This window comes from Nicotiana attenuata, chromosome 5 (genome assembly GCF_001879085.1).
Source record: "Nicotiana attenuata strain UT chromosome 5, NIATTr2, whole genome shotgun sequence".
Lineage (NCBI taxonomy): Eukaryota > Viridiplantae > Streptophyta > Magnoliopsida > Solanales > Solanaceae > Nicotiana > Nicotiana attenuata.
In genome coordinates, this window is record NC_031993.1 from 52723794 (window position 1) to 52745711 (window position 21918).

Below are 21918 nucleotides of genomic sequence, written 5' to 3' on the forward strand. Positions count from 1 at the left end.
TGGGGGGTGTATATATGTAATAACAAATCCCATGTGGAATACATGTGAATTGCGAATATTGTTTGTAATGCTTGATTCTTGAAAGCGTCTTCTCTTTATTATTTGGAGTTATTCTCTTCTTCCTAAAGTAAACGTAAAAGTCTCGATTAGGGTGTTACATGAATCATAAGTAGAAATGCCTCCAAACATAGCTTAATCAATGCTTTGACAGAATCTCTTAGCATAAACTCGCTTATAGTAAGAAAAAAAGAATAATAAAGGAGATATTGAGGCACAAGCAGAGACGTAGCTAGGATTTGAAAGGAGCGGAGCACCACTATCGAATAAAATTTTTGCAGTAGGAATCGTACCCAAGCAACACTCTAGTCAAGCTGCGCCCCCAAATCGACCAATGCAACTGCCTAAGCTTTGAGTCTTAGGATGCCAATTAAATATATATATATCTGCTATTTAAAATATATACATACATTCTTTTCGAACTTACCGGGGGCAACCCCCTACACTAAGGGGTGTAGGTCCGCCTTTGGGCATAAGGGGCGAAGCTAGAAGCCCGACATGAGTTCGGCCGTTGCTCAAACATATTTTAGAAAACTTATTAAATATGTATAGATATTAAATTTAGAATCCAATTATTAACACTTAAAATCATCGTTCTAAAATTCAGAACCTATAAAGTTGAAATCCTGGCTCCTGCCATACAAACAACCATTTCTTCAAGAAGAGTAGAAGAGTTACAGAAAATTTAAAACATAAATTTCCAGAACAACAATCAACAACTTTTCCTCTTTCAATCCCAACACTTGATACAATAGCTCAGAGTGACCTCCTGTTCTGCCTCTACCGAGCGGCATGATGACATTTTAATAAGAAACCAAGGCGTTTAAACTATACTCTGGCTTTTCTTGCTTCCATTAATTATAGTAATTATAGTTAAAAGGACACTTCATCGTCTGTTCTCCACATAATTATAACAGCCAATATTATTCATTATGACGAATGGGACCACAAAGCAACATGAGATTTTTAAGGAAAATTCAGTTCAAGTTTTGTAAAAACGCATAGTCTTGATCCAATTATTGCTTCACACCAACTTTCGGCCGTGAACATGATTTCTGCCCCTTTATACACTTTTATTTTTTTCATTTACTATTCTCTAACTACTGATGTGAGTATCGTTTAAGGTCATATAAAACACATTAACACTTCGTTCTCTCTTCTTATAATGAAAAACACTATAATATTCACACATGCCTAAGGCTTGATATTTGAAACGTGAATAACATAATATACGAGGCCTAACATTGAATAGACTAAGAAAAAAAGATGAATTTGATTCTTATACCATCTTAAAAAGTGACATTTGCGCCTTACTTATACCCAAAAATTAGCTCATAAGACAAGTATTGCCGAAAACCACGAACTCAATACATAAAGTACTTATATCATGGAAGTGCTCCACAACCAAACCATGAAACACTTTTCTATTTAGCTTCTCGATAAGCTAATGGAAATTTGACTAAAATGGCATCTTATACTAATTTTGGACAATAACTTAATAAGATTTGGACTGATATAGATGTGTTTTTATTTCGGCATAGAATCAAAAATTTCTTAGTTAAGTAACTTTGTAAACGAGTTGGGATTATGCTTAAGGCTTAGTGAAATGACTAGAGAGGTAAAATACCATAGAATTAAGAGTAAATATCGGACCATCTATCAAGAATTTGTTAAAGTATTCGTTGGGTTTCTATATTGGGAAAGCATTTCTAAAGTTAGTGTGGTCCTACATGATGAAAACTTAACTAATTTAGCTAACAATATGTATGGTGTTTTCAATAGGGTTTTTGTAGTCAATTTATTGTGTGCTGGCTTTGCTGCTTATGGTCAGGGTCCCCACCATAAGTTGTGTAAAGACTGGACTTCAGAAAGATGCCTTGACCTAAATCTTTGGGAAGAGAGGAGCCTTAACCTTTTTTTTTTTGGTTTCTCATCCGGTGTCCGGTACCCGCATTGGAGCCCGACTATATTCGGATTCGCGCCGCGTAGGGCCCCTTTCAGGGGGGAAGCGCTCCCTACCAAGGATTTTTCCATACCCAGGGCTCGAACTCGAGACCTCTGGTTAAGGGAGGAACAGTCTCATCCACTGCACCACATCCTTTGGTGGTAGAGGAGTCTTAACCTAAAAAATATCTAAAATATGTGTATATATCACATAAATATAGAAAATATAGGGAAAATATTAAATCCAATCCCGAAAAACACAATGAACTGGTAACATATATAGATTTTGTCCTATTAGGTTAGTGTACTCGCACTTGCAACTCACTTTACATAATGTATAACATCCACGCGACACCACTCGAAAAAAATATAAATCAATATTCCATCTTGTTCACATTTGGGTTTAGTTTTCTTTCCCAAGGCCGAATAGGGGCCACAAAAAAGTTGTTAAAAAAAATAGGGAAATTACCAGCTATGTCCATTTATAAGTAGCTCATTACAAAAATTGGCCAATTAATAAAATATTACTAATATTAGCCAAATTAGCCAATTAGCTATTTGTAGCAAAAAGAATATCAAATTTTTGCTTTGTTTTGAGTGGGTGTTATTAGAATAGATTGGGAACAACTTAAGGAGCTTGAATCTCAGTTTTGGGATGATTTGGTGAAGTTTTGAGGTTGTTTGAATTGAAAAATTCGAAGTAAAAGCTGAACATGAAAAAAAATGATATGTGTATCACACCGTGTATCATTTTTGCATCACATATGTATCATATTTGTATCAATTGTGTATCGCATGTATATCCATGTATACCTGTGTGTGAGATACATGCGTGATACATGTTTGATACATGTGTCGCAGAAGACTTTTTTGAATTCGATTTAATTACGAATTTTGATACAAAACCAGTCCAATCACCTCCAATCTTCCTCAAATTTTGTATATTGACTTATCTACATATTTTCAATGAATTTCAACTATACCCATTGAAAAAGTTCCTTTTTTGTTTAGATTTTTGGAATATTGTATAGATTTTTGTATTTCATCACCTTATTTGCTACCCCGTCCATGAAATTTCCTTTCCGTCTTGTATCTAATGTTGCTAATCACGCTTAAAAATATGGAACGTGATTTTTGCATGTAATTCTTTGAGAGAAAGAACCCTATTATTTGGTTTTTCAATTTTTGTTGGCTAGTTTTGGTAAGTCTATGACTAATGGCTAGAGGTTGGTAAGTTGAGATTTATTTGGGACATTTGTGTAAGTTTCCCAAAAAAATATGCATACACTTTGAATTCAGATAAAGTTGTAAGTTATAAAATTCAAATTAATATCATTATTTCACAGATTTAAAATGAGAATCGAATGAGTAAAAGTTCCCTTTTTATTATCCTGTAATCATCTTACTCTGTTATTCAATGGACTAGAATTATGTAAGTTAAAGTTCATCTTTCACTCAAGGAATATAGTATCACCTTTTAATCTTGAAAAAATAAATGTTTTACACCAAAGAGAGAACAACAACAACAACAACCAATAACAACCCATTATAATCCCACTAGTGGGGTCTGGGGAGGGTAGTGTGTACGCAGACCTACCCTGGGGTAGAGAAGCTGTTTTCGATAGACCCTCGGCTCCCTCCCTCCAAGAACTCCCCACCTTGCTCTTAGGGTAACTCAAACTCACAGTCTCTTGGTTGGAAGTGGAGCCTTCAACTTTCAAGTCAATTTGTTATTTGCTTGCTTCCACAAAACAAAGGGAAGAGAAAGCATAGAATTTGCACAATGAACACACTGTGATTAAATATAATGTACATAAACAATATAGATAACAATAGAAAGAGGCAAAGCAAAAAAGGATGACAATTTGTTTTGGACATCCTCACTGACTGGGAGATTTTGACTTAAAACTAGAAAAAGTGATACAACTTCCTACTACTGAATCTTTATCAGAAATCTGAGAAGGAAAACATATGCACACTTGAACTAAGGAAATATCCACAATTTGCTAGATGCTGCTGTTTGATCGAGATGAGCCGCCATTCCGGCTACTTAAACTTGAGTGATCCTTCTTCCACATGGCCTCGAAATTTTGAAAACATTTCAATGGTCTAACCTGCATAGAGTAACATAAACAGGATGAAAAGAGAGATCTATGCTTAACTCAGAATTATTAAAGGGGGCATTGAAGTAGCTACAGAACTATATTTCCGAAACACAACACAGGCCATTACTGAGACGAAGTAACCGTTAAGCCTGAGAAAAGATAGTGTAATCAGCAGAAAACCTAAGAGAGACTCTAATCAATCAGAACATGGGCATGTTTTTATCTGCCAATTCTATGCGATTCTGTTGCTGGTTCCATTGTGTCTTTTCGTCTGATTGAGCCGAGGGTCTTTCGGAAACAGCCTCTCTACTCCTCCGGAGTAGGGGTAAAGTCTACGTACACTCTACCCTCCCCAGACCCTACTTGTGGGATTTTACTGGGTTGTTGTTGTTGTTGTATTGTCACTGACGCTCAAGTGATTAGGTATACATCTCTGTTTCACTAAAAGTTGGCAAATAGTTTATCTCATTGACCCGAAATATGAAAGTTCAAAATACATATGCACTGAACACCACACTTAAGCGCATGGAGATGGTAAAAAAGAGCATGATGACTGAAGGGTTACCTTCCAACGCCTTTTGTGGCCAAATTTGTTGTAAATAGACTCAAGCCTCGGGATAATTTGCTTGAAAGTTGGACGCAAGGCCGGCTTCTCATTCCAACACTCTTCAATCAGTCTGGAAAACCCAAAATCAGCTCTGATTATCAGCAATACTAACAACAACCAAGTGATGATTTTGTAACCGTAAAAACTATACTTCGGAAATAAAGAAAGTAATTCACAGGAAACCAAATATCTGACAAAGTATCAAATACAGAACTACCGGTGTAAAACCTAGTTAACTGTAGAATAAGTAGAATGAAAGAAGTTACAGATTTTTCCGAACCTACTATTATTTAAATAGTTCTCGTCTATTAATCCATTTAGGTATGGGGAGCTGACATCTGGAATCTGCTTCCTTTTCTTTAATTTTATACCTATACTCTTCCCTTCATTAATCTCATAGGAATGTCCACCATCAGTTTAGATCCTCCAGAAAGTTTCACACAGCGAAAGGAAGGTCATTTCACCCTCGAACGTCGGATATATGGACCGTCGCTGTGAAAACCTTCCACGTATCACATTAAGTGCTGTCCTGGGCACTTAACAAGATATTTTAACAAATGAATGTTGTATAACCTATTAACATAACAAAGGGGATGTCAGTGTGATTTAACCTAAGTTGCTCGGACTCCGGTGCGAGTGTCCGATACGGGTGTGGATCTGGAGGCCGGATCCTTCATGATCTAAAATTTTAAGATCCGGGGGTACGGATCCTGGTACGGATACCGGTGCAGGGACTCGGCCAAAATAATTTAAATATCTAAAGATACACATACCAATAATATCCCACACTGTGGGGTCTGGGGAGGGTAGTGTGTACGCAGACCTTACCCCTACCTTGTGAGGATAAATATCTAAAGATAGAGTTATAAAAATGTCTAAATTATGAGACATTACGTGAAAAACTTACAAGGAATTGCGAGAAGGAGAAAATATTGATCAAAAGGAGAATCCGAGAAGGAGATAAAAGGAAAAGGACTAACATAAAAATTTCTATATACTATAAGATATTTCATTTTCTTCAATTTCACCCTAACTTTTGTTTTAATTTCAGAAATCATTGTATCTGTCCCGAATTTCTTCGTCGATTTTGGTTAAAGTACCCAAAATCGGTTGACCAGATAAAGTACGAACCCCACACCCACACCCAAACCCACGTCGTGTTGACATGGGTGCGGCACCGAAAGTGAAGAGTCCGAGCAACTTAGGATTTAACAACTATTGCCAACATTAAATGCAACATGCACATTGGGTCTGTCTTCTTCTGGCTTTTATGGAAACAACAGAAAGTTAAAGAGATAGGTAGACAATATTACCACTTAGGTGTTGATCATCATTATACAATTTTCAGACCTAAGGTACAACTCTTTCTGTGGAAAACAAACAGATATGTCTCTTTCACATAGTAATCAGAGAAGTAATCAGTTTAAAACATTCAAAAGTTATAACTTTCGTGTTGACTGAATAAAGAGCATACGACTCAGTTAGAATTTTTATTTTTTTCCTTTTGTTTTTGTGTCATTTGTACGATGGCGTCCAATTGCTTTACTAGTTCATTTACTGTTAAATTTGACATTTCACATATGATCTACTATAGATACATGTCCCCACCAGTCAAAATCAGTGTATTACTATTGAAGACTTCACATTTCATCTATCCATCTCTTTCTCCATTTTAATTTGTCTCTGTAGAATATCTCCTTTTCTTATTCTGCAAAGTGTGATTTTTTTTCTTATTCTTACTCTTTTCACACATGTAAATGGTATGAGCTCCAAAAAGTATTTCAACTTAGACCATGCATGAATAACTTTATGCTAAGAAACTGTATTTCTTTTCAACAATGTTGTGACTATGCTTTTACTAAGCCGAGGGTCTATCGGAAACAACCTCTCTACCTTCACAAGGTAGGGGTAAGGTCTGCGTAAACACTTCCCTCCCCAGACCCCACTTGTAAAAATACATTGGGTTTGTTGTAAACTACTATTGGATTTATTTTTCTACACAATTTCAACGATTTTATATATTAGAACAAGATTAAGAAATGTATTTTGAACAAGCTTATATGCTAAATTTTGGAGCATTTGGAACTTCATTATTGGTAATAGGTTCAATTTTTTGTTACTTTCCATACATGTAAATCTGTTCCTTTCCTACTCTCAAATTTCGAATTTTACTTGCTATCATAATAGTCATGCTTTTCTTAAATTCAATGAGAATACAGAATCGCATGCGCATTGCATAAGTTACTACTACTACTACTATTAGAATATGGAGTAATACAGAGAAAATGATAGAAAACTTACTCTCTCAGTCCATGGGCATAAAACTTCCCTGGAGCTTTAAAAGGAGGGCGCTCCTTGGCAGCATATAATTCAGGTACTTCATTTTCTATCTTTGCATGGAAAGGAGGGCAGCCTTCAATCATCTAAAGTACAAGACAGTGCAATTATCAAAATTCTAACCTGTTAGCGGAAACAAAAATAGCAAATATGCACATGCTTGACTTATGAAAGTTCATCAGGCGCAATTTAGAAGTTTTAGCTGATATCCAGTATCATAGACCAGATAAAATGATTTGTCTACATGGCAGAAAATAAAACTCGCATAAGGTAGTTGTTCTTTCGTCAGTTTGCTCATCAGATAGTTACACTGTCTCCAAATAACAATCAATTGCATACTAAAAACCAATTTTAATAATTCTCCCTTAAGCTAGCAAGAGTTCACTAAAGAGATTATTTTTTAAAAGGAAAACTAGTTCTCCAAATACTTGTTTATTGCATCATAATAAATCTCCTCTTGATTGTATTGCATGGGAAGAATGTCAAAAAGAAACTATATTAAGGATTATAAAAGGTCAAAGTCATGAAGGAAAAGGCTAAGATTAAGTCAGAAGATGGATATATGGAATCTCAATTATGTGCAAGGTTTAATTTTCTCTTTCGTGGACTAGAGCGGTGCAAAAGAATGCCTTTACTGATCAAAAGTACATACAAAACCTACAGTAACTCTCTAAACAGACAAAAAGACCTAATAGTGACCATCAACTATCAACCCCTTCTCCAACATGTTCTCTCAATAATGGAAACTCCCTTCAAAATGAGCGTGTTAATCAAGATAAATGCATTCGAACATTTATATTTTTATACATATCGTCCGTATCCACGATGGATGAACAAAAAAGCTGTCCTTTTCTTACATCCTGAAAATTAGAAGGAAAAAAGAATTACCTCTTGCAAAATTAAAGCAAAGGAAAAGACATCAACTTTGGTATCATATTCCTCATTTTTGAAAACCTCTGGAGCTACATATCGACCTAAACAAAAAGCAAAAAGGAAAAGGGTTAAATGATTTCCAAGTATCCATTTTTCAGCAACATCAATCAATAGAAACAAATCAGTAGAAGCAAAATTTTGTGGCACCATGCGATGCTGCCGCAGGAATTTTACATCCATAACAAGCAGCAAAAACAGTGTCACAATTTCTGTTTGAGGCTGTTGTCAAATGTCAGCATGGCTTTCCACTTGAAAAGAGTTACTATGATATCTGAAAGAAGCAGTACTCACAAGAAGTGTTATCACATGTCAGAGGCTTATCTTCTTTGACCCTGTTGGTAACTTTCAGTAGCTTGCTTACTCCAAAATCAGCAACTTTCAGATGTCCAGTATCATCCCGTAAAATATTTCTGTCATATCAATTAAAATATTATAACATTAAGCTGAAGGAACTCAATTTTTTAAGGAGGAAAGCTTCAAAGTTGAGACTAGTCAACAAAAACTAGGATAGGAATTGTCATACACAAATGGAGTCAAAGGAGACCTAACCAAAGGGGAAAACTTACGAAGGCTCTAGGTCACGATGAATAATTGCTTCAGGTCTAATTTCGTGTAGATAGTTCAGTCCCCTGCAACCATATAAAATACAAGAGTGTTAGAACCATATTTTACTTACGCACGTCGTACATCAGGGTAATCAAAGGCAAGCTTCAATTCTATATGAACATGAACATGAACAGTACATGTCTAGCTGCTGGGGGAATTCACATGAATGGAAACCTAAATTTTAATGGAACTAGGCAAGAACTTGTGAAGAAATCCTTAGTGCTCATTCCAATTGGTTTGAGCTGCGTTGACTTTTGCAAGGTTTAAGAGTGATTACAATGATTTATTTTTTGAGAAAGATTCCAAGGATTTAATATATTTCTGTTTCATATATACATGTTAAATGATAGGAGGACATGAAACGGATATAAATATATCATATTATATTTGAAGGCTGAAGCAACACAGGGTACTACTGTTGTACTAATGGAATTCTTAGAATTGGTTATTTTATCCATTATAGGACGTTGAAAGCAGAGATAAGAAAAGTGGGAAGTAGAGAGTAATATCAAATGATGTTTATCACTTATCAATTTCGAAAGAGTGGCAGTAAGGGCAGAATATGTGCTTGCAACCACCCAAGGTTGGAAGAGAAGAATTATGACCAAGAGTAACCTTTTCATGCCAAATTTGTCTGATGGCAAAAGCAAACATTGTTTCTCAATATTTTTTTCTCTTTTTTGTTTATTAAATACATCCTATTTGAGGTACCTAGGGTCTAAATGCAGAAAAATGAGATATGCAGAGCACTACAATATTAGGTCAGCAGATAGCCCGCAATAGTAGAAAATGTGGCATGTCCAATAACAAGTATGATCTTCTCTTTTCTTGTATTTTCTTTTCTTCTTTCTCTCCGTATGTTACTCCAAATAGTTCCGGAGGTTCCAGACATTTATACTATCGGTCTTGTAATTAGGTAGTGAGTTTATAACATTAGCTAATAGCACAGTGACTTGTGAACCTTGCGATGTCCATGGCAAATCTGATAGCTTTGGTTGGTCTAAGAGGTCCTTCTTTCTTCAAATATGCATGGAGATCACCCTGGAAATATATAGCATGAAAAAGGTAATTAGTAACAAGGGTATTGCTTTTGCAAGAAAACAACAAAATGGAGAAAGGAACAACTAAGACAAATGGATTGAAAAACTGAGAAGTTCACTGTCTAGTGAAATGTTCTGAAACATAACCATGGACGCCACAACAGGTTTAGATAAAGCAAAAACAAGAGAGTAGATTTGGGACTACTTTTGGTAAGTATTCTGTCACTATCATCATCGGGCTACTTTGTGTTACAGCTCCAAGAAATTGGACGACGTTTGGATGTCTTATCTTCTGGAGCATTGCAAGTTCGTCTCTGAATGCCGTCCTGTAAAAATCTGAATATTTAGAGAATGTAATAAAATAAGCGAGATATGAGGAGAGCTAAACAATGCGAAGAAGCTCTTATGGCTTTTCCGTTCTCATAATGCCATAGAAGAAATATCGATACTTTATACTCACACTTTATCCTCATCAGCAATCACATCCTCTCCGAACTTTTTAACAGCAACTTGTATTCCACGCCATGAGGCAATATGGAACGTTCCCTACAATATCTCAGGAATCATCAGAAAGATTAAAAAAACGAAAGTTTGAAGAATGGAGTGATATACTAGCCGAATACGAAAAGAATCAGATGAACATTCCCAGCTTTTTCCAAACATACAACATCAATAAGAGGATTTCTAATGACAGAAACAAAGAAGAAGATCAACTTATCCTTAGCAGCTGAGCAGCTTTCATCAGATCAAGCAAAGATGTGATCAATCAGCTACACTTGGTATCCGTTAGTGATCTTACCTCGCAAAAGTTTCTTTTTCATTTCTTTTCTCCCTTTTTATTTATTTTTGGAGCTACTGTCTGGGCCCGCACCTCAGCTAGTCTACCAGCCACCTCGTCAGCTCCAACAGTCTACCTACAAAGGTTAGAGCAAATGGGCTTGCACTGAGCATTAAACTGGGAATTCGAACCCAGGATATCTTGGTTTTTCTCCGCTGCCTCAACTATAAGCCATCTCCTTAGGGTCTTACCATAAGACCTTTTGTCTTTATTCTCGTCCCATTAATCAACTCTTCAGTGGATCTATCAGACTACGGATGTACATGGGGCCAAAGTTTCTCAATGAAAGTAATGAGAACCTCACCTCTAAAAGTTTTATAGTTCTAAATTCTTTTATCATGTAACGTGCCCCTAATGATCTATCATCATATTAGGATAATATTAAAAGCGAAGGTGCCTACTCAATTTAGTTGGGAATGTAAACTTTTCACTAGTATCTTCCAAGATAATAGGTTTAACAGACAATATTAAATACCATATCTAGCCCATTGAAAATAACTAATTATTTTGAAAACGAGAAACCCCCAAGGCCATTGGCGCACGGTTCGACACTCGGTAGATAATGGGTCCTCCTCTACCCTTCTCCACTTAAATACCAGGCTTTTGTCTGCAGCAAGGTTTCGAAACTGTGACGTGTGCCTGATCCACGCATCACTTGTTGCGCTCTCACCACTAAACCAACGCCTTGAGGACAAATAGCTAATCACCTATCAAATTTATCTAAAGTGTTATCAGTTTATCTGTTCACAATCCATGAAGCAATGATAGATGCCCTCTTCTGTAGCTAATAATTATGGAGCTTTTGTCTTTCACATCTTATATACATCTTCTGCTATCTCTTTCTTTTGAACAATGTTCATTCGGAGGGTTGGATAGCAGAGTTAAAAGGTCCCGAGAATGGTTTGTTACTTTTTCTTATGATCCTCCATTCTCACTCCTCTTTTCTTCCCTTCTCATTCATGGACCATACTTGAACTCTGCATTCCAATTTAGATTACATCAATACACTCAGTTCGCTTTACCTGATCTTCTAAGGTACGAAACCCCTCAACAACAGGCAAACCACGCAATATAGAGTGTGGAAGACTACGGAATCAATTTCAACATAAGAAACTTCTTAATAGAATAGTTCAATCATCCATTACAGGACTGATACTCGTTAGAGGCTCAAGTTAACATTTCTCATTTGACATCTGTGTTTAGGCACCTCGTCTCTTCTGTACGTTGCTTGTAACTGGAACTCTTTTTATTTAACTTTCTTGATAACTTTGTAGCTGGTTTGTTTTCTAGGTACAGCAGCCACAGTCGAACCTTATGCAGCTGTCACACAGGTGGCAGACCCTTCTATGAAGTGCAATATAACAAGTCTATAGCTTGAGTCACATAACATTCACAACTCAAAGACAAGGTAATTTCCTGGACTTATTGGGCTACTATGACACATCAATGCAAATCTATAACAAGTATCCATATATGTTACTACCAAAACCCATACCAGATTAGTTAAAGAGAAATATATCACCGAAAAAGACTAGTACAATGCCAAAATTTAAAGCAAAAATAAGAGACAGGGAAAAAGAAAAGCATTGCAACGTGTAGACTCTGGCATAGAGGCATGGCGAACCCCCTAAAAATAACAAACACAATATTCTGCTAGTCACCAGAGTAAAAACAAAATATTTACCTTGGTCAATTCAACGCTGTTCGTGAAATCAAGTTCTTTAGGATCAATCTCATATTCTGGAACTTCACGTGAATTATTGACATGCATGGGTGCCATCTGGATGGGAATTTAATTTTTCCAAAACAAAGTTAGATAGCAATAAAGCCAAGCAAATTCTTCTATGGAAACAAATTTTTTATTTCTTAGATTTTCTTGTTAATTACTGGATGAGTAAAAAGTACGGAAAGTAAAACTTACAGGAGGTTCGGCACCATGTTCCTCCAGTAGCTTGATCACATGATGATTTTTATAATGTATTGCATCTCCAAGAGGCTGTTCAACCAAATATCAGATTGGTGCAGAAGTATTGATCAATAGGAAAAGCAAGATATTTTTTTTTAAGTTTTACATGGCAACATTGTGTCATTAAAAATTTGAGGAGTCCAAAATAGCAGGTGATTGATTCATGAAAATGCTATTGCCATTTTTACTCTTCCCTCAATGCAAAGGGCGGTGTAAGTAAAACAACTGGGAACTGCAATTCTCAGGTCTACGTGAAATTGTACAGATATTATGGCCTGACAAATCATTTGTATACAAGTATAACAACCGTCGTACTAAAAGAATAACAATGAAATGATGCCTAAGAAAATTGAAGTACCTCTAGAGAATTTAGCAGTCTGTACAATATGGGTATGAGGAACTCAGACAAGGGGAAGAAACTAATAGAAGATGAGGTTCTCCAAATCAGCTCAAGCCCCGAATGTAATTTTTAATCTTTGCTGAAATCATTAGCAAACAAATTTCACAGTACACTACTCATTTGATAACAGTAGGTTTTATTTTCAAGACATCTTTTTAATATTTGATTCATTTCTGCAAGTAATTGTAATTTATAGAATAATGAGGAGCTAGAAGACTCGAAATTTGCTAAAAGATTCAAATTTAACCAATGATGTAAACTGTTTTAGTCAACAAAAAAAATTGGCTACCAGCTCCTAAAAAAATTTGAAGCTCCTCTAATGTTACAAACATGACATGCATATAGAATAACTCTTTAATTTCACTGTGTATTTGTGTGAAAGGACATATTAGCTTCTTAAAGAAGCAGAAAGGTCTTCATATGTAAACCTTATGGTGGTTTTGGAGACTAAAAGTATAAAAATAACTTTAGGATGTTTGACATTCATCAAATAAATGAAGAGATTATAATAGCTCCTCAAACACTTGCGTTCTCCTCTCACAAGGAACAGATATCGTGTGAGCTTTAGTACCCTCAAAATATCTTCTTTTTTGTTATTTGGTAATTACACTCAAAATATCTTACAGCTGATAAAGTTCCTCATTTTACAATATTCACATGACTTATAAGGGTACTAACATCTACCAAGGCCTTTTATGCTTTAGTATAAGTTCTTGACCATCTTGTACCATTTAACAAAGCAAACTACCATAAACGCAAGTCGATGCAAATGGAAGGGCAAATGCTTTTCATCTAGCAAATTGCCAACAGAAAAGTACCATAAACAGAGTGAACAAAGGATAGCAAAACACGCCATCTGAGGATTACCTCAAATCCACAATTATCCGGGATAAACTTGGAAAGAAAAACCAAGTGACAAATATTCAACATCACACCTACTTCTTTCTATAGCTGAAGAAAATCCTATTTCACCAATAAAGATACATTCGCAAACTTTTTTCCCAATCACCAGCTAACTATCCAAAAATGATGATACTAACAAACAATAGAAAATCATATTCTTAATCAGGCATACTATAGCAATCAGTAGTAATAACAGAGATTTTATGCTAATTAAACTAGTTCATGAGATATACCGTGCTTCCCCATCGATCTTTGGGATCAATTTCAGCCCCATTATCAAGCAACAGCTTCACAACATCACTGTAACCTTGGCAAGCAGCAACATGCAGTGCAGTCCTCTCATCAATGTCTCGAAAGTTTACATTAGTCCCTAACTCCAAAAGCTCCTTGATCCCCTCTATATCACCCTCATTAGCTGAATACATCAACCTGATCTTTGGATCAATATCTACAACATCACCTTCTTCTCCATCTTCACTCTCAATTTCCACTGCCACCTCAACCCCCTTTTCCGGTGCAAGGGACGATTGCTTACCCAATGGGAATCTTACCGGTTCCATTTCTAGATCAAGATTCATCCAACAACTAATTTGCTTAAAACCCCTTTGAAGATCTACAATCACTCTACTTAACAGGCCTACTGAAACGTGAATATGACTTTAAAACAGTAAAGAATAAATAATGCAGCTTCAGAAGCTTAAAACAATGAAAAAAGACTAAAGCTTTTTATTTCAAGAATCCAAATTTAGCAAAAGGGTATTAGCAAAACTTATTGCTTCAAACAAAAACCTTTTCAAGAATCCAAAATCGGCAAAGGGTAGCCTCCAAACTTATTGCTTCACTACAATTTTTGAATCAGAGGTAAATAATTTTGAAAACAATCAGAAAAGGGACGGAAAAAAAAATAGAACTTTTGATTAAAGGAAAAGACACAGAAACTTACGAAAATTTAGCAATTTTAAGAAGAAACGTTTAAAATGAGAATTTGCTTAAAATGGGGGATTTTAAAAGGATAAGAATGTGATGATTTTGATATTTCATAGGGTTTTAGGAAAGTGAACAAATTTAGAAGTCAAGAGGGGGTTTGGTAAACGTTGACAACTGGAAATAAAGAAGAAGGAGGCGCATGGTATTCACGCGTCGAGGGACGCGATTGGTGGAGAATCAGATTTTACGCGCAAGTTGGTCGGAAAGTAAGTTAAACCAACTGTAACGGACGTGGGTCAGTATGTAATTTCATCTAAATATTGGAGTTATTTGTCGGCAATCATTATTCATAGGGGTTTTTGTTCAAACTGTAGCATGTTTGGCCAAATTTATGGAAAATTAGGAGTGCATTTATGGTGTTTGGTCAAACTTAGCTCTTTACATTTTATAGTTAAGTTTTCCAACTTGGTTCTTGATTATCTGGAATTTTATCTCTTTGAGTTAGATTTGGATGACAGCTGACCATTTCTTTGATTGCCTTTAGAATAAAGGGAAAATTTTATTTTGTGTCATACAACTAGTATCTCACAGTTTCAGAATACTATTTCAGCATATTTTTTGTCTCACAGTTTTGTGGGTCCAAATTTTTGTGAACCCAAAAGTATAAGATTGGGATCCACAAATTAGTGAGATAAAAAGAAGCCTCACACAACTAATATCAATTATGTGAGACACACAATAAAACTTCTCAGAACAATAGAATGCTTGACCTCAACTGATCTTATGTTGAGACCCGCAAATTTCGTAGGGAGAATACTTGAATTTCAATTCAAGTCATGCCTTATGCTATGGATTTATTTAAATACCAAGTCATGCCTTATCTTATACAATTTATTTTTCTCTTTTTTAAGTAGTTATAATACTAGTGATTATACTTTTTTGCACAAAACAGTTGTTGAAATGGTCAGTGAAGGGTATCCACTCCAAAACTACAATATTTACGAAAAAGAAAGAGAACTTAAAAATTAACCTAAATGAACACAAAAATAAAAAAAAATAACAGTTAAGCTTTTTAAAACACGTGGCGTTGTGACTTCCTCCTGCTGTATGATGAAATAAAATTGCAATATGCCAATGCTGATTGAATTGAATTAACGAAGACCACAACTGGTGACGATGGAGCTTTAAAAAGGGCACGGTGAATTCACGTCAAAGGTGCCTTTTCTTTTCGTTACTACTTTTTATCTCATGTCATAATATTTTTTTTTACTTTAAATAATAGCATGCATGCCTCAGCATTCATGACAAAGTTTTCTTTAATTATATATATTCCCTTATCACTTTTTATTTCGTGCACTTATAATCTTTTTTTAGTGCTCCAATAATTTTCTTTAGCAACAATCACTTACACAACTTAGCATCTTGGGAATACTTCAACTACTAATTGAACAGTTTTGCCTCTGAATATATTTTGTGGAAGTTGAAATCCTCATCTTTTACGATTTTTTAACATGGAAAGTTTTGCATTCGATGTTCAAGAGCTATTTAGACAGTATAGTGGTTTATTGAATATTTTTATCAATCCACGACCTCGATCCAGTTTATTACTTTTGATTTTTGAATAAGTATGTGCATTCACTACAGGAAATAAAGTTTTCAGATATTATGCGATGACCTCTTTAGTCGTCATCAAAAATAGTGTTATATGTGTTTTGAAGCAACCTATCAAAAATCGATATTGTAGTATATTTATTTATTTACTTTTGTGGCAAGCTTAGTTGTCACAAAGCTAATAGAAAGAAGAAAGGTAACAATAATGCAATATGAGCAGATGCACGTTCACATTGGTCCAAACCTTGGCGAAATCTTTTTACAATAATTATAGGTAAAACAAAAATGAACTCGGTTAGCTAATATTTTTTCTAATAAAAGTAAAAACTTAAAGAATAATATATTGGCTCCAATAACTCTCTTTTAGATTTGTAACCATCAGGGGCGGCTCAATATTATCGATGATCTAAAGTCAAATCTTGATGAGAGGCCTTAATTCTTTTTTTACTAAAATAATTTTTTTATATTTTCATTTGAGTCTATTTTCCTAACTTCTTGAAATGCGAAATTACTAATATTTTTATTAGTAACTTATTCTATTAGTTCTTTTTCAATTGATCATATCACTAATCCTTTTAACTCTACTAAGACATTAGTCCTATCTAAAAATTGATAGTTTTAATATAGAAAATCTTTTTTCCACAAATATAACTATTATAGGAATATTATTCTATGAGTAACATAGGTATTTGAGAAAAAAGCAGGTCTTATTATCCGCTCGAGTATATTAATTAGAATATTGTCTTCTACTTGTAGTATTTCTTTTAGACTTAATACTTTTAATTGAAAAATTAAGTTTAATCGATCAATATCAGAGTGACTATTATGTTTTTATCGAGGTTGAGACATGTTTTAGATTCTTATCTTTTAGTGATCTCAAATTTTCTCACAAAATAAAAAATATAAAATGTTTTCACACGTTTCGAATTATTCAAATCTTAATGGTTAACATTAATAACATATCAATATTTTTTTTTAAATTATAAATTATACGTTTTACTTTAAGCTATTCAGATTTTTTTTTAAAAGAAAAATAGGGGTGATTTTTAAAAATAGCCAGATTTACAACTGGTCGTTCAAAAATAGCCCAATTTCAAAAGTAATCGAAATTTAGCCACTTTTTATGTAAAGATAAATCTGAGTAAAAACACTGTTCAATACCCGGAAAATACTCCAGTATATTATGCTGGAGTTCCAGCATAAGTATACTTGAACTCCAGCATATTATACTGGAGTTCCAGGATAATATGCTGGAATATGCTGGAACTCCAGCATAATATGATGGAGTTCCAGTATAAATACACTAGAACTCCAGCATAATATACTGGAGTTCCAGCAAGTATAATGGTCCAGTATAATATACTGGAGTTTGGAGCACCAGTGCTCCAGTCTCCAGTATATTATACTGGAGCCAGCAAAGTATACCGGTCCAGCATAATATGCTGGAGTTCATACACAAGTGCACCGAACTCCAGTATATTATGCTGGACCGGTCTCTATTGCAGCAAAACGGTGGCTATTTTTCATTGACTTGGTAAACGCTGGCTATTTTTGATTGACCTGTCCGAAAATTGGCTATACCGTAAAATTTTGGCGAAAAATAGTGGTAACTTATAAAAGTATTACTACTAGTGAAAAATGGGCCCCCAAAATTTTAGGGGCCTAAAGCCATTGGCTGCCTCACCCTTCAGCCGACACCAGTTACCATTAGAGCATTATAGGAAATGAAATTTTCGAGACGACATTCAGTGACGACTGTTGTAGTCGCCACCAAATTAAAAGATGTCACCTAGTTAAAATTACGATTTTCAGAGATGACATTTAGTGGTAACTTTAGGATCACCCCCGAAAGAGGTCGACAGGGGTACGGTGACAACCTATCTAAAATAAAATTTTGTGACAACATTTTGTGGCAGCTTTTTGTCGCCTCAGTACTGCTTACCTAAAATCTATTATATTGTGCATTTGTTTATTTTTTGTGACAAACTTAGTCGCTACAAAAGCTAATAATGGACGAGGATTTGAGAAACTGAGGAAGACGAGGAATTTGAAGGGAGGGAGAAGCAACATTTGAATTTTATAACTAGGAAATAAAATTAGATAAAATTGGTAACTGTTTGACTCAAAAGATACTATATACCTTATAAGTGAGAACAATCAAAGTGAATCAAGGATCAATCGTAATTGAAGATAATAAGACCTAGATATGTGTATTATATTTGTTATAGCTTCCAATAGATTGGATATTCAAGAGAGAGAGAGAGAGAGAGAGAGAGAGAGGTAGAGAGAGAGAGCCTGTTCAATAAAAAATACTTCCTCCTCTTACAATATTGGGATCCTCCTTTATATAATAGGAGACCCTCCTTAAAATAATAAAATAATACAGAGATTGGTCGCGTTCCTTCGAGAGAGACGACGGAACCGATGATACACTTATTCTTAGGTCGTGCCCTCACTTCGGTTAGCGTATATTCGTTGGTCGTTCCTACCAACATGGAGACGCAATGGGCAGAATTTGATCCTATACAATTAGTCCCTCCGTTCGTCGGCGTCGCATCGAGGTGCGTCCCCGATGGACGGAACCGTGAACCTTATTCTGGGAGAATTTGACCATGCTTGAAGACGGCTGCATGAATGAGAGTGAACGAGTGAACATTTGAGTTTATTGAAATGCTTTCTTTCTCAAAGTGACATCATCACACGCAGGCGTCATCATTACGCGTCTTCCCGAGGAAGCACAAAAGATGTTATGATGCTCGGTTTCCCGCGCCCGTTTGAATTCCGCCTCTTCGATTTTAACGCCACCCAACCCTATAAATAGGGGAAGGGTTTAACTTGATCTAACTTTCGATCATTTGCAAGCATTTTATGACCTTCTAAGAAGGCACTCCCTTTCTTCGAAACCCCACCGTTTCTCAGAAATCACACTTTCCGTTGTGTCATACACTGTTTCCTGAACGGAAATTATGGCAAAGCCCCGACGGGATAATAATCTGAAGGCTCTTGATAATACGCCATCCGATGTACCGCCTCCATCTGGCGGTGATGAGGGAGACGGAGAAGAGGAACTCACCCCCCTTACCGTGGACAACGTGTTACCGAAGCAACTTCTTGTTAGGAGAGACTTCTTAAAGGATTCCCCCGCGCAACCCTCGGAGAGTTCTGAGTTAACGCAGGATGACTTAGATGACCTTCGCACGTCGTTCGGCATACCTGCTCATGTGGAGATGGTCCCGGCGGGGACGGATTATGCGAACGTCCACAGACCGGGATATTGCTCGTTCTATGAATATCCTTTTTTAATTGGTTATGGTCTTCCCATCTTTCCCTTGGCGGAGGAGCTTTGCCGCTTTTACAACATGTGTTCATCCCAACTTACTCCGTACACCTTAAAAGTATGCAGGATAATGTCTACATACGCAGAGCTGGCTAGGTGTGAGGTCTCCGTCCACCACCTTTTGCAGTTATTCAGCGCCAGTTATCTAAGGGGTACCATGCTGCATTTGAAGAGCCGTGGTTCGAAGGGGCTGGTCGTCAAGACCGATGACCGACCCAGCCGCAGTTATTGGCGCAGGTACTTCTTTATTAAAATGGAGCACCTGGTGTCAGACCCTGTTGGGTTCCCAGAGAGGTGGAATTCGAAACGTAAGAATTTCCATCCGTCGAATTCTTTATCATACGTGACCTCAGCGGTTCTGGTCGCACCATCGTTATGACTTTTTCCTTTTATTTTGCAGCAATGGCTCACGCACCCCGGTTCATCACTGGTATCAAGCAATGGGTAGCCGGTTTGCTGCCTTACGTGGAAGAAACCCGCACATGGTCCGCATTCCTTTAACGCTACGGCCCCGTAAGACCTTCAGGTAATTCTTTGACTTTAGTCGGTTGTTTCCACAAACTTCATCAACTGAACTATATGTGTCGACAGGTCGAAGCGTTCCCAAGGAGAAGGCGACGGTATCCACCCCCGCTCGATCGGATATTCGGCCCGGATGCTCGGGAGATACTTTGTGCATCTGTCAGGGAGGGTGTTCCCGTAGTTCATTTACAAGGGGTTACGCCTGTGGAGGCGGCTACGAATGAGGCGACACCTTCGACACCATCTCCGCAGCCTGCGAATGAGCCTTCCGAGGGTGGGGAGCCTGAGGAGAGAAAAAGGCGGAGGCTTGAAACGGGCAAGGCGGTAGCGACCGAGGATGAGAGGAGTAACATGCCTCGTCAAACGCCTAGACCCGTCTTCATGGCCGACGCTATTCGTTCGGGGAGGCCGGCCCATCAGGCGAGTGCGGCTGCCGATGCCAGCTCAGTTCGTGCTGCTGAGGTTGGCTCGACATCCGCCGTTGGCGGGGATGCTGAGGGATCGGACCCTGAGATCGCCCAAGAAGATATGGACGGGCTGGCGGAAGGCCTCACGCTGTGGAGATGACGGCGGACGGGTCCGATCGCCGAGTCGTGATTCCGGGGGCTTATAACTTATTGCAACACAGCGAGCAGGCGGCGTTGGAGATGGCTTTGTTATGTGCCGCCCCCGAGTGTGAAATGCTAAGAGCTATCAGCGATGAGGAGCTATCTCGAAGGGTCGCCGGCATGACTTTACAGGTCAACTTTTGTTCTTCCGCGTGTTGTGAGGTTGACTTTGATGTGTACTAACTCATGTTTTCTCCTTAGACCCTTGTTTTGGAGGCGGAGAGGAGGCGTCGCGAGCAGAAGAAAGCGACCATTTTCAATAAAATGGTGAAGAAGTATAAGAGGTGCCGTTCCAAGCATTAGGCGGCGGTAGACCTTTTCCAACAGGACCCCAAATTTCGGGTGTTCCGGGAAGGTCTTGAACAGAAGGAGGTGCAATTAAAGCGCAGGGTGGCCGAGTTGGAGAAGACTGATGAGGAGTTGGTGAAGGCTGTGTCTCGTAATAGTGAGCTGGAATCACTCCTCAAATCGAGGGAAGAGGAGTTGGAGCTCAGTCGTGGGGTGGCGACAGAGGTTGCCGATTTGCACCGTAGGGTGGCGGCCTTGACTGCCGAACTCGAAGTCAAGGTGGCAGAGGTCGACGCTCTTAGGCGTACTGTCCCACCAAGGCCTGGAGACGTGGCTCGACCTTCTTTTTCCCCGCTCTTGTCTGACGAGGGTGCGCGTCGCGATGCACATGAGATGTGGGTTTATGCGGAAGCCCGACTGGACGTATACAAGAAACTTCTCGTTGCGGGTCGTGCCACTGAGGAGGAGGTTCAGGAGCAGTGGCATGAGGCTCGCGCCGCTCGGGCAGTCTGTGGATATAGTTCCGACTCCCCTGGCCGGGAGGGCTATGCTTCAGAGGACATTAATCGGCTGGATTCCGACTCCTGGTTCAATGAAGCTTACCGCCTCAGTGGTGACGGTCGAGATGGCGAACAGACGGGGGGCGATGGGCATGATGGCGAGGCTCCTTAGAATTTGAATATGTTTTGCTTTTTGTAGAATATAATGGGGGCCCTTTGCGGGACTGAATATATATACTTTTTTGTCACAATGTATGAATCATACTGTTGCTGTTAATTCTTTTTGTGTGATTCTTTGTTTTTTGGAGCTTCACCTTCGCAGAGCTGGTATATGTCTGTTTGTAGAAGATTCGTCGCCTCTCTGGGTAACGCAGAAGTGGTACCGCCGT

General features: G+C 37.5%; 1 protein-coding gene across 1 annotated transcript; it reads right to left on the reverse strand.

Moving 5' to 3' along the window:
• Positions 3711-14827, reverse strand: LOC109225851 (serine/threonine-protein kinase HT1-like). Its single transcript, XM_019390640.1, has 12 exons — positions 13970-14827; positions 12389-12463; positions 12152-12247; positions 10090-10175; positions 9835-9955; positions 9551-9630; positions 8550-8612; positions 8275-8393; positions 7939-8024; positions 7015-7136; positions 4672-4783; positions 3711-4115 (listed from the first exon to the last, which is right to left on the reverse strand). The coding sequence occupies exons 1-12, from the start codon at positions 14312-14314 to the stop codon at positions 4008-4010; spliced, it is 1413 nt and encodes a 470-aa protein (XP_019246185.1). The 5' UTR covers positions 14315-14827; the 3' UTR covers positions 3711-4007.

Excerpts from the sequence above, each read along its gene's own strand:
- LOC109225851 (XM_019390640.1), bottom strand. The coding sequence starts at position 14,314 with ATGAATCTTGATCTAGAAATGGAACCGGTAAGATTCCCATTGGGTAAG. Across the intron at positions 10,176-12,151 it reads ACAGCGTTGAATTGACCAAG|GGAACGTTCCATATTGCCTC; the intron begins GTAAATATTTTG and ends GAGATATTGTAG. Across the intron at positions 4,116-4,671 it reads GCCACAAAAGGCGTTGGAAG|GTTAGACCATTGAAATGTTT; the intron begins GTAACCCTTCAG and ends TACTCTATGCAG.